Source organism: Phalaenopsis equestris, unplaced genomic scaffold, assembly GCF_001263595.1.
Source record: "Phalaenopsis equestris unplaced genomic scaffold, ASM126359v1 Scaffold000800, whole genome shotgun sequence".
Classification (NCBI taxonomy): Eukaryota; Viridiplantae; Streptophyta; class Magnoliopsida; order Asparagales; family Orchidaceae; genus Phalaenopsis; species Phalaenopsis equestris.
The window spans coordinates 667608-685892 of NW_018165240.1; the positions used below are offsets into that span (position 1 = coordinate 667608).

Sequence of the window (18285 nt, forward strand, 5' to 3'; positions counted from 1 at the left end):
TTTTTTCTCTCTATACTCTCTCACTTGCTCTTTGGCTTATATATAGAGAGCAATAGCTCCTATAAAGAGAATAGGATGGACTCTGTGCAGATCTAGTTAGTGAGAGAGAGAGAGAGAAATCTAGAGAGAGAGGAATCTAGAGAGAGAGAGAGAGAAGCATGGCTTCAAAGCTAGAAATGGCAGAGAAGATAGAGAACGGTGCTACTCCTCAGAAGTTTGTAGCCATGGAAGAAGAAGAAGAAGAGGACTCTAATGCTCCTAAGTTCAGGGGATGGAAGGCCATGCCTTATGTCATAGGTATTCTTTAATTTTTATTATATTTATAAATATCATTATTAATATAAGAAAATTTTGCAGTATTTTATATAGAACATTATAATTGTTAGCGCTTTAAAGATTTTTAACATCAAGTTTAAATATTTTGATGTATTTTTAAATTTTGTTTGAAATTGTGGGTACGTGTATATATTTCATAAATGGAATGATCAGATGTTATTATACGAGTTTCCAGTCACTTTTAATGTGTCTGACAATTTGAGTGCCATCTTTTAAAGGCTAACTGTGTCAGAGGGGATTGAAACCCCTGACATGAGGTGTCTTATACTGTGGATGCAAACCAACAGGTCGGGGTGATACTTTTATATTACTTAGCTGTCAAAATTATTTATGTGATGTGATGTAAATGCATATAAGCATTAGGTGTGGAAATATGGGTTTGTATTGTTTGAAAACATGTGGTTGGTTTGTGGGGTTTTGTTGAAATTTTTTTCTATTGAAATCTTTTTTTGTGAAGAATTTATGTTAAATATTATTTCATTAGTTCTCATTAAACAAACTTTGACGAGAAGATACCTTTTACTTTCCAATCTTTTTGAGCAGCTTTTTTCTCAAAGATTCCACAAAAAAGTACTTTTTACACAAAATTTTTGGTTTGGTGAGATAGTTTTTTATGATTCAGCTTATTTGGTGCGGTGCGTTTTGAAAACACACTCAGGACTGTTTGGGTAAATTACATTCTGACAGTTCAGTTAAAAAACTGTGTTTTCAAACCGCTGAAATCAATATCTTCAAACCACTGAAACGAGCGTTTTCAACAATATATGTTAAATTTCCAATTTTGTTAAAAACTTTGTTTTAATTACTCTTTTTTTTTTCAATAAAAGGTATTAACTTCAATAATTACTTGTAATTTTTTTTATTAATTTTGTTTAGTATCATAATTCTTTTTAATCGAAAATATTTATTTATTTTTTTAATATTTGTGACTAAAATTAGAAGAAAGCCTTTTAGTCACACCTAAAAGAAATTAAGCTTCATTATACTAAAATGTGCATTTAATCCCACCAAATTAGAAAAAAGCACCTTAAAAATACATTTTTTACATTAACATTTTCTAAATTTTAGAACTTGAATAATACTTTTATCAGAAAATTTGTTTTAGAGAATAAAAATTCATCATATTTATCTACCAAGATTTACATGCATACATACCACTCAATTCCTATATATTTACACATCTACCCTTCCTATGCATTAAAAAGCTATATTTTACTTTTTAAAGTTAAAAAAAGTAATATTTTTATTGTAATATAAGTATTAAAAGCAAAGTAATTTAGGCGTTAGATATGTAAATACATAGGAATTGCTTGGTATATATGTAAATATGCCATTTATCTAGCATTCTTATCATAAAACTTATTTAGAGACTAATATAATACACTTGACCCAACAGCTATTTATGTTGAAGATCAGATATACTATTAAAACAAAGTTTTTGGCAACACTTATTTAAATACAATTGTAAAAAATGGTGTTAAAATATAAAAAAAAATACATAAAAATATTTAAAATAGTCGCTAAAAACCTTTTCAAAGCTAAAAATTGCAACGATTTAAATTCCCCCATAATAAAAAAAAAACAGGATTTTTTACCTTTGTAGAAACTCATTTTTAGTAAGATTAAAGCTTTATTTGGGACAGCTGTTGTGAAACTGCTGAAAAATAATCTGATATTGCGAAAAGCTGCGGTGTCAATTTTTTTTTTTTTTTTTTGAAAAAGTTAGAGTGCAGCTAAAATGTTGGTTTTAGCGGCAACTTTTTGAAAAAGCTGCCAAAACATAGTTTACTCAAACGGCCAAAACAGCAATGTTGCGGTGCCGCAACGCTGCGCCAAACGGAGCCTAGGACGATGGATATATTAATTAAGTGTAATTAATTATGGTTAATATGCAATGATGAAAAAGGTAGACATGTAATATATACAATTGTGTGTGTGTGTAGGGAGACGTTTGAGAAGCTGGGGACGTTGGGGACGGCTTCAAATTTGTTAGTATATCTGACGACTGTATTCAACATGAAGAGCGTGGCAGCTGCAAGTCTGCTGCAGATCTTCAATGGCACAACTAATCTGGCTCCGATATTGGGAGCCTTCCTCTCCGATACGTATCTCGGCCGATATTATACTCTCGCCTTCGCTTCCGTTTCTTCTCTACTGGTATATGCTCATTTGTTATTTTCATTAATTATTACGGTGTCTACTAGAAGAGAAAATTTTGGGTACATAACACGTACGCAGCGCTGCGTATATAATGAAGGTTATATGGGCGTTATATCGGCATTATATTCGCGTTATATCCCTAGTAACTTTCATGTAACATCTAACATACCTAAACTTACAAATAAGTTCTGCGCTTCTGTTTTCACATATCTGTAGGATAGATGTAGTTTATATGAAAGTTATATGGAGATTGTGGATATAACACGAATATAATGTCAATATAACACCCGTATAACCTCGAGCGTCTTACATACGCAAATTTTTTCCCTACTAGAAAGCTATAGTGTGAATTTTTTAAAATAAAATAAAATTATAATAATCACCATAATTATTTTAAACAACAGTTTATTCTACAGCAACTTCACAGTTGCTTCTTCTTAAGACCGCAGCTCATATCATTTCTTTTTTTATTGTGACAATGACGTGTGTACCACGAAATTTATATGTATTTACATATCTTATAGCACCTAAATTTTATTTTATTTTTTTATATTTATAACAACAAAATTCATAAAATTATTATAAGAACAATAACTCATCACCATGTTTTTTTTTTTAAGAAAAAAGGAAAACATAAATGTTTACATACATACCACACATTTATTATGTATTTATATATCTAATATTTAAAATTTAATTTTCACATTTATAATATATATATGTCCCCGAATGAAAGATAAATAGGGGTATTTTTTTTATATAATAACATATCTACCAAATAGGCAAAGCCGGCATTATTTTTAAGTATATAAATCAAAGGGTAGGTGAGGTGCAAAATTATTAAATTACCTAAATTATTTAAGAGAACATATTAAATTTATGTTTGGGAGGCGTACTATTTACAAATCTACCACCATCTTTGGTCCATTTTTCAAATTCTCACTCAAAAAAGCAAAATTCATGACAAAACCCAAACGCTTATTTTTCATTTTATCAAATTATCAATGATTTGATCGCAACAGATGTATATACATCAGTTTGGTAGTTCAAATATATCACCTTAGTGCTAGCTTTTTTGTAAATATCAATATTTTGGGTCCTATGCATGTAGTTATCCCAAATGTGTGATATTTAGATAAATGCCCCCTTAAAAAAAAGGAGAAAATATTGCATCGTGCGAAGTCTAATGAAATCACGCCACGTGGCAGCGAAAAAAAAAAAAAATGTCCGGTAACACAAAAAAATATTCATCCCGTGTTATTTAGGTGTTATTGTGTGTTATTCAAATGATATTGATGTGTTATTGTTATTATAACATCGGGAATATTCCTAGAATACGATAATACCTGAATAACATACAATAACATGAAATAACATGAAGGGAATATTCCCCTATGTTACCGGACCGATTTTTATTTTTTCTTTGTCACCTACAGGTGACTTGATTTTATTGGACTTCTCATGCGACTCTACATGCAGAGTTCTGATGCAATATAGAAAGAAGCTTTAAGAAAAACATTTAGATTAGATTTTCTCTGCTCCGTCCACATCAACAATTTCAATTTTGTTACATTTGGGAGCCAATTGGGCGAGACAACGCGTGGCCACAGTTGAATAAGCAATTAATGACAACTATTTTGCATTTCAGCACATGTGGCCTGATTTATAAATATATAAATTTATCGACAATTATTGATTGATACCCTTCTTTGTCAGTTTATAAGTAGTCTTACTTCAATAAATAAACAAATACAAGTTCTTTGACTGACAATCCTAAATTATTCAATCACAGTTCCGCATGCATTTTACATTTCACCACATATTTTCAATGTATTTACATTCATAATTCTAAAATTTTCTTTCTTAATGTAGGGAATGTTCATCCTAACACTGACAGCTGCATTCAAAAGGCTTCACCCAACACCCTGCAACATCAATGGGCAACAATGCGAGGCTGCTTCGCCAATTCAACTATCGGTCCTACTCCTCTCATTCCTATTTCTCGTCATCGGCGCCGGCGGAATTCGTCCCTGCAACCTTGCCTTTGGTGCGGACCAATTCGATCCTCGGACCGAATCGGGACGAAGAGGAATAAACAGCTTCTTCAATTGGTATTATTTCACCTTCACCATAGCCATGATGATATCCTCCACCTTCATCATCTATATTCAGAGCAACATAAGCTGGACTCTGGGGCTGGGCATCCCAGCTGTGCTCATGTTCTTCTCCTGTGCTTGCTTCTTCCTTGGGACTAATCTCTATGTGAGGGTGAAGCCGGAGGGCAGTCCTTTCACGAGTGTGGCTCGGGTTTTCGTCGCGGCTTATCGGAAGCGAAATTTGAAGATTTCTGATGACGATCAATCGAAGTCTCTCTTCGATCCTCCTATTGTTGGTAGTACAATAAGAACCAAGCTTCCGCATACTGATCAATTCAGGTCTTTCTTCAAGCAATCTTATTGCGTTGAAATCCAGACTCTTTCTAGGGAGTCATTTTACTCCCAGAGTTTATAAAAGTGTCAATTTAGTCCACAAACTCTTTTTAATGAAGACAAAATAGTCCTCATTGAGGATTATTTCAACATGTCTTAAAAGAGTCTCGAGACTAATTTGACAATTTGATAAACGCTGGGACTAACATTTATTTTGATTACTCATTCTTTGTGTCAACATTCATGTTTCGCTACAAACAAATAATTCTAAATGCGACTTTGAAAATTTCTAATTCAAATAGTTGCATCAAGTTGTCTTTGATCGGTTGGAGTTTCTAATAACATATTGGACTATAATGTTGGAAATTTAGCGAAACCTAACTTTTGAGAAAATCAAATACAACAACAACAAAGAGAAGCCTTTATCCCACTAAGTGGGGTCAACTACATGAATCCATTTTCTCCATTGTGTCCTATTGAGCGTCATATTTTCGTTTAATTATAACAAATTAAGATCATTTTTTATACAACAAGCCTATGTTTTTTTAGATCTACCTCTACTTTTCTTAACATAAGTCGAATCTAAAACATCTACTCTTTTATCCGGATCATGTGACCGAACTATCTAAGAAGAGTCTCTCTAGTCTTGTTTACTGCTCAAACTACACCAACCATTTCACAAAGATATTCAATTCACATTTTACCTCTATTGTAAAGCTACTCATCCACCTAAGCATTCTCATCTCAACAACACTTAACTTAGTTTTATGTTTCTTTTTTATAGGCCAACATTTTGCTTCATAAAACATTGCAGACCTCACCACCATCTTATAAAATTTTCCTTTCAAGTCCAAGCAGTACTTTTTTATCACACAATAGGCCCGATTCATTCCTCCACTTCAACCATCCAACTTAAATTCTACTAATAACATCCTCCACTTCAACCACGAGTAAATAAAATAAAGCAGAAAAAAGAAAAATGCCATTTGCATTAAATATATAGGGGCATTTACATACATACTACTCAATTCCTATCTATTTATATATCTAATACTTGAAGTTTACATTTTCATTTTATATTTTCAAAATTTCAAACACAAATTTTCATGCATAAATAATGCAGCATGTACATAAAAATTGTTAGATATGTAAATACAAAAAGAGTATATATGTTCGCTGTATGTTTTGATCATGATGGTGGAGTTCTACATCAAAATTTACAACTCTAATATCAAGTAATAGTGTTTTGTTAACATGCAATTTAAAAATGTAGTTCATTGAGTCCTCGAGGTAAAAATGCAATTCATAAAAAAAAAGAGAGCTTAAATAGAAAACTAACCTGTTCGATCATCCTGATTTGCCATTCAGATGTCTAGACAAAGCTTCAATCATTGCAAGCCCTGAAGAAATCAAACCAGCTGATGACACAGGTTTGAATCCATGGAGACTCTGCAGCCTGCAACATGTTGAAGAAGTAAAATGCATAATCAGAATTCTCCCAGTCTGGTCTGCAGCCATGTTCTATGGCATCGGAGCAGGACAACAGGGAACCTATGTGGTATTCCAAGCCCTCCAATCCGACCGGCACTTCGGCAACAGCAGCTTCCAGATCCCCGCCGGCTCATTCACCGTCTTCAACATGCTCGCCCTCACCATCTGGATCCCCATTTACGATCGGATCATCGTCCCCCGGCTTCAACGGGTGACGAAAATCGAGGGAGGGATAACCCTACTTCAGAGAATGGGGATCGGAATCTTCATCTCCATCATCGCCTTGCTGGTGGCGGCCGTTGTGGAGGCGAAGAGGAGGAGCGCGGCGGTTCAAGAATTCGCCGGCGGGAAAGCCGTGTCGTCGATGTCGAGCCTCTGGTTGATCCCTCAGCTCATGCTCTTCGGGCTCTCGGAAGCTTTCGGCGCGATCGGACAGGTGGAGTTCTACTACAAACAGTTCCCGGAGAACATGAGGAGTGTGGCCGGATCATTTCTGTTTCTGGGGATGGCAATTTCGAGCTATCTCTGCAGCTTGATTGTGATGGTTGTGCACAGAACGACGGGAGGGAAGGGGAAGGAGAATTGGTTGGCGGGAGATTTGAACAAGGGGAGATTGGATCTGTTCTACTACCTGACGGCAGCAATGGCGGCTGCTAACTTAATTTACTTCATTGTTTGTGCTAAGTGGTACAGATACAAGGACCAGAAATCTGGAGCAGATGGGATCTCCATGGAGATGGCCAAAGCTTCTGATGGAGCTTTGGTTTGAGAGAATCCGGGCTGTTGAGTTGAGATCAGATGGTGGGAAAGAACGCTGAGAAAGTCGTGTAAAGATGTTGTCAGATTGGATGAGGGCTTATGATTTTAGTGCCCTTTTAACGTTAGAAGATCATATCAGCTATAAATTATTACATAAGCTTTTGTGATGTTTGATGTGTCATTTGTGTGAAAATGCATGGGTTGAATTCTAAATTTTGCATGAATCATGCCCAAGAAATAGAGAAGGAGAACACATGAAATGACATTTCTACCCCTTATCCAGATGGGGTTCGCAGTCATATGCGAATTGTTAATCATCCCCCAGTCATCTTTTGACACAGTCGACTTTGCTCGATAGGCTTTGTTTTGTCGGACATCCTCAGAAGGTCTGTCTCTTATGAGATATTTAACCTGTGTGGGGTGATTCTATCAGAAGATACTTTTGCGCCTGACTCTTTCATCCGATCCACTTGTGTGTCTTTTCGAATCGAAACTGCATCCCCTATCATGGATTAAATGTTGAAGATTCAAACATCCTTCTAATGAATCAGTTTGTGGATAATGATCAGTCAACCTCCAATCACTTTTTGGCTTGGTTGTCTCAACAGGACTCACAACCTCCTTGCAGAAGATCTTCCTTTATCATACTTCTTTCCTTTATCGTACTTATTTATAAATGTAAAAAAATTTTATGAACTTAATATTTATATAGGACTAATTAACAATCATCTTAAATATTAATTAATCCAAAAGTGATAATTATAAATACAGTCCCTTCAATAAATCCATAACCCAATTTGTACCCTTCCTCGTAGAAGCAATTGATGCTTAAAAGCTAATGCCATGCAGCATCTTTGATGTGCAAATAAAATTCATTTTCATGCCATTGAATATAAACTCATGTAATTACTTATATTTAGGAGTATTTACAAACAATTATACACCCAATTCTTGCACAATTACATATCCAACACCAAAATTTTTCATCTATTAACTTTGTAAATAATGAATACAATTCTTTACATTTATACAACCAAAATCAAAAGAGCCAATTTTGAACTTAAATTTCTTACTCAGGCCGGCAGTGCGTTGGCGGTGTGGCATCACACCGTAAATTTATCTGTTTCAGTAAACTGTGTTTTGCCACCACTCCTGACAAAGTACAGCCGTAGCTTTCTAGCTGCGATCCGACTTTAAAAAAAAAAAAAAAAAAAAAAAAAACTTTTTTGCGATAACCACTGCAGCTTTTGAGCATCAGATTATTATTCAACAGCTTCTCAGTTGTCTGCCCAGATCTCTATAAGAAAATATGTCCTAATTCGAACCAATTCTCAACCATCCCTTAATGGAACTAGCAAACCCTAATTGGGGTGCATTCTCTTTGTTCTTCCAAGAAATCGAATGGGCATGAAAGGGAAAAATTCCTTCAATAAAGACATAAAAAAAAGCTAAAAGCGACAAAGAAATTCAGTTTCAAGGTATTATTATTACTGTGAAGGGGGAACTCAGTTACACAGACGAGAAAATCCACAACATAAAATCATTCATCAGTGTCTAGCGGCAATATTACAATTTAAATCAGAGAAATCTGCATCCTCTGCCATCCATGAACCTCTTTAAAGCACAGAACACTCCTGCAAGCATTTTTTACAAAAGAATTAGCAGAGTTCTCAACAAAGAAATCTTATTTACAGACCATAGTTGCAGTTAGGGCAGTCAATTTGGCTCGTTGTTCATGAACAACTCGTATTCGACTCGTTAAGTAGCTCGTGTTCGGCTCGTTCGTGAACACGAACAAATTTTTAAGCTCGAAATGTAAACGAGCCGAACACGAATAATAATTTGTTCGCTCGTGTTCGGCTCGAAATGACTCGAAAAAAAATTTATATCACTTTTTATATAACAATATATTACATATATTATTTATATAATAATATATTATATATATTTATGTGTAAGTTTAAATCATAACGTCTCATGTGGCAATATGGTTAGTGTCTGCTTTTGTATATTTCTCAATTTTAGTTTAACGAGTCAATTTCGAGCCGAACACAAACACACTGTTCACGAGCCGATTTCGAACACGAGCTATTTCGAACGAGCCGAACACGAGCCGAGCTCGGCTCGTATACAACCCTAGTTGCATTATTACGGATATATTCACTCAACCAAACAGGCCTTACAGGGGACATTTACATGACACCACCCAATTCTTGTGTATTTACATATCAAACACCTAAACCTTAGCTTTTACATTTATAGCACCAAAATCTTTCATACCGCATCAAAAAAATATCACCATTTTAACTTTTAAAAGACGAAATACAACTTTTCATGCATTGGTAAGGTGGTATGGATGTGGAAATTGAAGTATGGGTGTTCGATGTGTAAATGCATAGGAAATGAGTGGTATGTATGTAAATCTTCCAAGTAAAAGACCTTCAAGAAGTGCTGCATGGCAGGTGGCAACAAGCAAGGGGAAATGAAATAAAATAAAATCTGGAAATTCACGTAAATATTATGAAAAAAACATATAGCTTAATCTGAGAAAGGAAGGCTTACTGAATGATTCCACCAGAAACTGTTGTCATGCTGCTCTACTTCTTTTATAGGTGATAAAATATGATGGTTTGTATTGACTTGGTGATCAATGCAACTTGTTTCTCATTCATACAAAGATGGATATTTAAATCCAATTACAATGAGGACTCAAATAAGGATAGATATAAATACACAATCAAAAAAATAAAAATAGAATAAAGATAAAAATGAAACTACATAATGCATAATAAGGGGAATTAATAAATAATGACGGCTATGAAAAGTCAATAAACCTAATAAATCTAATACTACCTCTCAAGTTGAAACATAAATGTCAATCATGTTCGACTTGAAATTGAAGTTATCAAACAAAGGACGAGAAAAAATTTTGGTGAGAATATCCATTAGTTGACCACTAGAGAATACAAAAAAAAACACAAATTTCCCCGCACTCAATCTTGCAACCAAGCTAGGAAAATGGGGAACACTTTCAAAGAAGGAGACATCAGCACTCACATAGATTTTGTTATTAGCAGGATCAAGACACTGATACCCCTTTTGCTTAGCGGAGTACCCAAGGAAGATACATTTTATGGATCTGAGATCAAGTTAACTTCGATTGGGAGCAGTGTTTCGGAGAAAAGCAATGCACCAAAAAATATAGGGGTCTAAGGTGGAGAAGACCCAACTGGCAGAGAAGCATGACATTAGAACGACTAGAGGCTTCAAAACTTGTGACTTTCGGAAGAAACTCTATTTATGAGATAGGTGGTAGTGAGAATGACATTGTTCCAAAACCGTTTTGGGAAATTAGATTGAAACATGATGGAACGAGCAACGTCGAGAAGAAAATGGATTTTTCTCTCGTTCACCCTATTTTCTTAAGGAGTGTCCGTACACGAGCTATGGTGGAGGATGCTCTTACTCACCAACAATTTACCCAAAATAGAGTTGAAAAACTCACAGCCATTGTTAATCCGAAGGACATGAATAAAAGTTTTGAATTGAGTTAAAATGAAGGTATAGAAGTTTTGGAAGCTGACAACAACCTCCAATTTGTCTTTTAAAATGTAGACTTACGTCATTCAAGTGTGGTCATCAATCAAAATCAGAAGCCACCATTTATTGATGTCGCTGGGAATGCGAGAGAGTCCCCATAGGCCACTGTGAATGAGAGAGAAAGGAGCACAGTGTGTGTAAGTGTGGGGTGGGTAATGAACGCGATTATGTTTGGCTAACTGACATGTCTCACAATTGAAATTGAAAAAAATTTTATTAGAAAACATCAAAGAACAAAATTTTTTAAAATATTGGAAACTAGGATGACTTAAACGACAATGCTGCATAATGAAACATTCAACGACTCCAGATAAAGAGGTGTGTTCTCACTCTCCATGCTCTTCTCTTGATAGTAGTAAAGTCCGGTTACCCTCTTAGCAGTTCCAATCATCATCCCCGAAGAACGATTCTAAAAAACACAACCAACAGAAGAGAAATTAACAACGCAATTAACATCATTCGTCAACTTGCTGGCAGATAATAAATTATATTGAAATTGGGGAACATGTAAAACAGTCTCTAGAGTTAGATCAGTTGTTAGTACAACCAAACATTTACTAGAAATGGAATTATAGGAGCCATCGTCAATTCTGACGATATCCTTTCCAGAATACAAATATTAAGTAGAGAAAACTTGTGAGCATCCAGTCATATGATCCGTGACACATGAATCAATAAATCATGGACTAGAGGTGGAATAAACCGTGAAAGCCATATGAAAAAGTAGATTGTCGCATCGCGGGTGGGGGGGAGTCGTCGACGGACCCGTAGAGACTTGATGGGCTCTAAGTAGCTTGATCAATTGCTCCATTTGGTTTCTCCGGGATTCAAAAGATTTTGGGATGTTCCAGGCAAGAGTTGGTTGCATCGTGGTAGATTCAGATGTTGCCGTGAGGCCCTTGGTAACAAATGATTTGGCCAAAGGTTTGTATAACGGTTTACCGTGAAGTTTACAACACTTGTTTCGAGTGATGTTAGGTTTGTGACGGTAAACACAAGCGGAGAGACCGGTCCGAGGTGACACGGACGAGTGCCGATCACGATTCGAGAAGATTCTGATTGAGCCAAAAAAGATTTGATTGTGATTTTGAGCCATCGATGAATTCAAGTAGGCTCGCGACAGATGGATACAATTGCAAAAATTCGGACACCTGCAGGGATGCTAGTCTGATGTAGGAATTCTGTTGGACAGATACAATTGCTCTTACAGAGGAAGGCAGAGGAATTCTGCTGTTGGAATCAATTGGCGACGGAAGAAGGCAGAGGAATTCTGCAGTAGGAATCAACCGGTGGAAGAAGAGCCAACAATAGGAGGAATCAACAACGGAGGAAAAAATAGTGACTACAGGAAAGAACACAGGGAAATCATCCCTGTAGCACTGGTGCCCACTGGAACTTGCGACTTGCAGGAAGGCTATGCCTGGTGATTGCACAGTGGGTCTATTGGAACTGCGGGACCCTGCATAAAGTGTATTGGAACAGCGGGAAATCGAAGAAAACCAGCGGATGCACTGGACCCTGTGGCTGCTATAACCAGCAAATGAGACCAACAGCTAGGAGATGTCGGACGCCGGAACCGACAGAGGAGACCGTTCGCTAATGGATTTAGGGCTAAGTTCTGATACCATGTTGAATTGGTGAACAAAAAAGTTTTTTCTCAATGACTCAAAGAGGGGTATTTAAACTCAATTACAATAGACTCAAACAAAGAAAGAAATAAAAATACAATAAAAAAAATAAAAACAGAATAAAGATAAAAAGAAAACTACATAATGCAGAATAAAAGAATAAAATGAATTAATAAATAATATCGGCTGTGAAAAACCAATAAACCTGATAAATCTAATAGTTTGCATTAAAATATATAATTTATGCTTATAAATACTCTTGTAAGCACAAAATTTAGAAATTTGCTTGTTCTTATTAAACAAAAACCAAGATGCGTGGTTATAATTATGACAACCAAAACCAAAAGAAATTATGAAAATCTCAATGTCAAAATCCCTAATATCGAAAATGACTAATCAAAAATAAAAAATTGTTCACATTAAGTTTAAAATTATATTCAAAAGAGATAATTCTAGAAAATCCATATAGCAAAGGTTGGAGATAAATACTAAAACCATTAAATCACATAAATTGAAGCATTGATGTAAGCATGATGAAAGAAAAAGATGTGAATGCGGCTTGAGTTTGGCATCAAACGCCAACCTAATTTATAAGCTTACATCTCAACCTTAAAAATATATTACACAATTTATCTGATGTACACGTAGCAAGAAGTACATGGCATAAAAAAAAGGGGCATTCATATACATAAACAATTCTTATATATTTACATATCAAACCTAAACTTTAATATTAACACACATAACGCTCAAATCTTTAAGATGACGTCAAAAATAACACTATTATCACTTTTTAAAAATGAAATGTATCTTTTCATGCATAGATTTAAAGCATCAAAATACTACCGTATGTAAATATAAAACTTTAGGCGTGACATATGTAAATACAAAAGAATTGTGTGCTAAATATGTAAGTTTTCCTTGAAAAAAAAATAACATAGATAGATCAAAGAGCATTAAGAATTGAATTGCGCAACAACCAAGAATTCATCTATTCGCTTACTGTGCTCTAGCTTAACTATTATACTACAAAGCATCTCTGACGTATTTGAATGTGACAATTATCACTTGTGCAAAACCGTTTGAAACCCCTCATTGCCCGTACACAGCTAGAGCTGAGTATCCTAAAAAATCTCTTTGGTATGGCAATCAGGCTGTGGATGTAATCCGACTGGATCACAATAATATTTGGCAAAACAATCAATTTAATCGACAACATCAGGTTTAATAGGCTATGGAAAAATGGAATTATGTTTGAAATAAAAATCATCTAACACAAGCAAACTAGAGCTGAAACTTGTGGGGAGGAATGCTCATTTTCATGTTAAATGAATTGTTAAGAGGCTAATAGTTGACTTTCTAAGAAGCGTATGGCATTTATAATACAGGGGTTTTAAATTTCTGGGTGTTAGTTAAGTGCAAAACAAATGTAAAATAACATTTTGAGAATTTAACAATACACCTACTAGGCCATTTTTAGTGTACTCTAAATTTGCCCAAATCAAGCGAACTCAAGACACAGGACTTCACAGACCTCCACAATACCATGTAAATCATCACGAAAGCTTGCGTGTGCCATCCTTTGCCAAACCAACTTGATCCCATATCTCATGTAATTGCTTGAAAGCCCTCGCTTAAAACCACCCTACAGCCGTCCTTGAGCCCAATCCCTTGTTAGAAAAATCACATTCATCCGACACTCCGGCACAAAAATAAAACAAAATAACTTGAGAAAGTATTATTGAGAATAAATTTTGAAATGCCTTGAATATCCCTATTGTAAAAATATTTCCCTTCAACATTCAAATGAATAGAATCGTTACCCTCTTCATGAAAGAATGTTAATCATAGCCTTCTTGTACTAAGGCAATTCCAGATGTTATGGATCACGGAGAAGACTTGCAACCCAAACCCAAAAACAGTCCTAAAATAGTATGTACACGAAACAAGAAGTTTGTGTGCAACTATGATTTAAGCAGGAAAAAAAAGGTATTGATGGCACAACAAAGGTATATGGACTAACTTTTCTTTAATAAAAAGGCAGTCAAGTTCTATATGTTTATTTCTCTTGTTAAAAATTAAAATTAAGGTTATATGCAATGCTGGTTGTTATAAATCAATTTCATTTGCCTCGTTTCTACTTAAAATGTTTTTGAAAGGGCTGCAACTTTAGGACTTCATAGGAGGTCACCCATCCTAGTACCACTCTTGCCCAAGCAAGTTTAATCTCGAAGTTTTGATGGAATTCGGTGGACTCGCGCTAGTATGATCACATGTAGCCATTGTGGACAAAGGACAGTCTTCTATCATTGCGAAGGAGGGAGTATGATACCGGTTGTTGGGCAGCCAGAATCAAGCATTTGAAAAAAGAGTAGAGTCAAAGTTAGTTAGAGATTCCAACCAGGAGGTCTTTCATTGGTAAAGGCTAGGGGAAGGAGGGTGAGGATAACATGGGAGTGAACGAATTGACCACAATTTTGTGTAAGCAAACATGCTTTTGGGGTTGGCCTGCAATCCCGCCCATCCCAAAAACATAAAGATGAGTTGTTGTTGGCAAGATAGGAGAATGATAATATTACCTTAGTGTGTCACAATATTATTGTGCTGTTCTAAATCACCTCGAAGAAGCTTTTTAGGAGTTTAGAAGTCGTTTGGATAGAATTTCTGATCCAGAATTAACCTCCAGAATAGAGCTTGACGTCTTTATCCCGTACTTGGTCATAGACCCTATATGTATTTAGGACTGTTGCTAATAGTAGGAAGGGAGTTGACTATTGCTTATGCAGACAAAGGAACGACTATTGCAGAAAAGGAGGAAAATTGACTACTGATGTTGTTGAAGCTGCTGCAGCAGCTGCCATTGTTGTTGCTGCTACCATTGCTATTACATGACAGGAGAATTACGATGAAGAAAGTGCCTTCAAAGAGAATCCAATGGAGTGTTTGCTGCTAAGAAGATTCCAGAGGCATATTTTGAACGAATGAGATTCTGCAGAGATAATTCTGGTGCAATGAAGAAGAGGAGGAGCTCCGGAGGAAGGCTTGCAGATCAACTGAAGGGATTCCAAAGAAAGAGGGTCTGCAACAGGAGGATTCGACTTCAGGGGGAATTCCAACAGCAAGGAGAAAAGTGAATGACTTGTAGTAAGAGATACAACTACAGGGAAGATTAGGAAGGTTCCGAGCTAAGGACTTGCGGGGAGATTGATGGCTGTAGGAAAGGGAAGCCGGGAAGGACTTACAGATAAGGGCTGCGCAGAGACAATAGAAGGCAAGAAAGAGAAGGGATAGGAGGGCCAATAGATGAGAGATGTTGCAACATTTATATTAGCCAAACGATGCTTCAGAAGAGGTAGACAGGCTAGCCAGACTAGCAAACCAAGCAATCAAGCAATTTAGAAGAGCAAACGACGTTGACAAGAGGATGACGTGGTTGAGCGATCCAGACGAAGCCAAAACCGGATGATGAACCTTGTGCTAATCCCATCGAAGATGAACCTGACACTCAGCTCAATGGGTCGAATCGTGCCTGGGAAGAGGGATCACATACAGGAATCAGAGGATCTAGACGTAAATGAGGTAATCACGATTTACAGTGATGCAATACAAAGCGCTTGATCTGACGATTATGACACAGATAACAATATGGACACAGACAATGGCATCACAACTTACAGTGATGCGAAACAACAATGATTCATGCTCATTGGTAAACCAACGAATAGAGTGAATACAATCGCGATTCAAGCTGGACAAGTTGGACGACTATTGGAGAGGCTCTGATGGCTGCAGGAACGATAATAGAAGGGCTTGGAGGTTAAAGGAGAGCTAGAGTTTGTTTCCTTGCTCTGATACCAACAAACTTTGGGAGGAAAAATACTTCACTTTTTTATTCACATGTAGGGCACATATATATATAGAAAAACCAATCCCTTCAAACATACAAACTTATCAAATATATCTGGTCTAAACTAGGAAAGAAAATAATTTTGAAATAAAAAAATAAAAAAAACATAAAATAGGAAGGGAGTAAAACTAAGCAAGATGTTTCTAAAGATACCCCAAATCAAATATTTTCATAATTTTGTGAAGCAACTAACCGACCGATCATGGATAAGAGCCGAACTTCTCAGCTTTCGACAATTGGAATAATGTTTTGCGAACCTCAATACACCATCTTGCATTTTTTTTATGAGTAAAAATATTATATCAAAACAACCAGTATCAACAAAGTTCCATGATACATATAGCATTTCTTACTAAAAATTATATCACCTCTAGCAAAGTTCCATGATCCATATAGCATTTCTTACTAAAAATTATATCACCTCTAGCACTATTATTCTCTATTTTTGGTGTTGTTAAACACCTTGCATTATCTTTTGAACTTGCAATCTATTAATACATATGGTCAATGCTTGTAATGTTAAAGGCGTCTTATGATAAGAAAAAAACTAAACTTAGGGTGATGTGTACATGCAGATACCTTTTATAAGGAACATCAAAAATGCAAAATCGAATTCACCGTATTCAGCTTCTCTGAGTGGATTTGTCTCAATATCAACTCTTAGAATTGCTCATGATGCCTGAAAGTTTTTATCTTTGGAGGTTTTTTATTTCTTCCTATGTATGCCTACAATTCCCTTTTTTAAACTTTTACTACTTCCCAGGTTTCAATTTGTTTTCTATCAATGGCATTTTGGAAGGTTCATTACCCATGTAAGAGGCTGGCAAATCAATATTAAGACCAAGCACAAATTACCCAATGATAATTAAAAGAATGTCCGGCTTGGAAAGAGCAATAAGAATGGAAATGGAATGAGCTTGGCGCCTCTCTTGACATAATACCTCTCCTTAACGAAAGATGGGATCAAATAATGGTTTGTATTCTGAGAAAGAAATAGCAAAAGAGATTAAAAATTGTCTAGTGGCAAAACAATAGCACTCATGCTCCGTCTTAAATGGGGAGTAACCAAAGAATACGCATTTAATTGCTTTAGGATCTAGTTTCCCTTTTTCCATAATAGTATTATCTACAAAGGAAGAACAATAAAGAAGAAAAGATGTGAGATGACATCACCCTTATCACAAATTCTTTTGTAACCCTTGCGACCAGTGCAATCGAAATAGAACACGAGCGGTGTGCTCTTTACTTATGATAGTGTGAGATAAGTTAGTTGTGAATTGGTTTTAAAACATTTTTTTTAGCTGCATCTGATCTACAACTTTAATGTGTAGAGCCCAACAATAAGGTGTTACGATTACTTGATGGTGGCAGAAATACTAAGCATATAATATTTAAGATTTCATGAACAAAGTTGTCTAAGCACATGGAATACAGGAACTTCATTCAGCGACTGCCATGACTGTCAAATTGGAGAACTTACAAACGGGCATCGATGAATCATTTGGAGGCGCGAGTCTTCGGGGGCTGGCTTTGGATGAGCAGGTCGTCGTAGGGATCGCGGCGACCCGGAGCTTGGCTGATCTGGGCATCATAATGGATCTGAGCGTTAAAGCGATCGAAGGTCCAGAAACCATAGGGGCGGAGAGGGTAACTCCACATCTCCTTTGTCTTCTTGCACCGCTCTTTCCTGTCATAAATCTGCTCCCTCGCCTTCCGATCCCTCTCATGCGGATCCTCCATCATTCTCAGTATCAAATTCTCCGCAAACTCCATCACAAACTTCATATCTCTGCTCGATTGATGAATCTCTCCGTATCGTATCGATCACTTGTCACTTGATCGGTGCTTCCCTCGCGTGTCGTTTTATTAGGGTTAGGGTTGAAGGAATGAAAATGTTGATGAGGTATAGGCTCAAGAGTTATTTATGAGTTTGATTACATTCATATTGCAGATGTAGGACAATATATATATATAT

General features: G+C 36.0%; 2 protein-coding genes across 2 annotated transcripts; one reads left to right on the plus strand and one right to left on the minus strand.

Annotated features, from left to right (window-relative positions):
- The first annotated feature begins 2282 nt into the window (after positions 1–2282).
- On the plus strand, positions 2283–7340 carry LOC110031303 (protein NRT1/ PTR FAMILY 2.11-like). Its single transcript, XM_020734444.1, has 3 exons — positions 2283–2493; positions 4369–4931; positions 6294–7340. The coding sequence occupies exons 1-3, from the start codon at positions 2353–2355 to the stop codon at positions 7183–7185; spliced, it is 1596 nt and encodes a 531-aa protein (XP_020590103.1). The 5' UTR covers positions 2283–2352; the 3' UTR covers positions 7186–7340.
- Positions 7341–8631: 1291 nt separating this feature from the next.
- LOC110031288 lies at positions 8632–18241 on the minus strand. Its single transcript, XM_020734415.1, has 2 exons — positions 17791–18241; positions 8632–8809 (listed from the first exon to the last, which is right to left on the minus strand). Exon 1 carries the CDS (start codon positions 18093–18095, stop codon positions 17808–17810), a length of 288 nt encoding a protein of 95 aa, XP_020590074.1. The 5' UTR covers positions 18096–18241; the 3' UTR covers positions 8632–8809; positions 17791–17807.
- Positions 18242–18285: the final 44 nt, after the last annotated feature.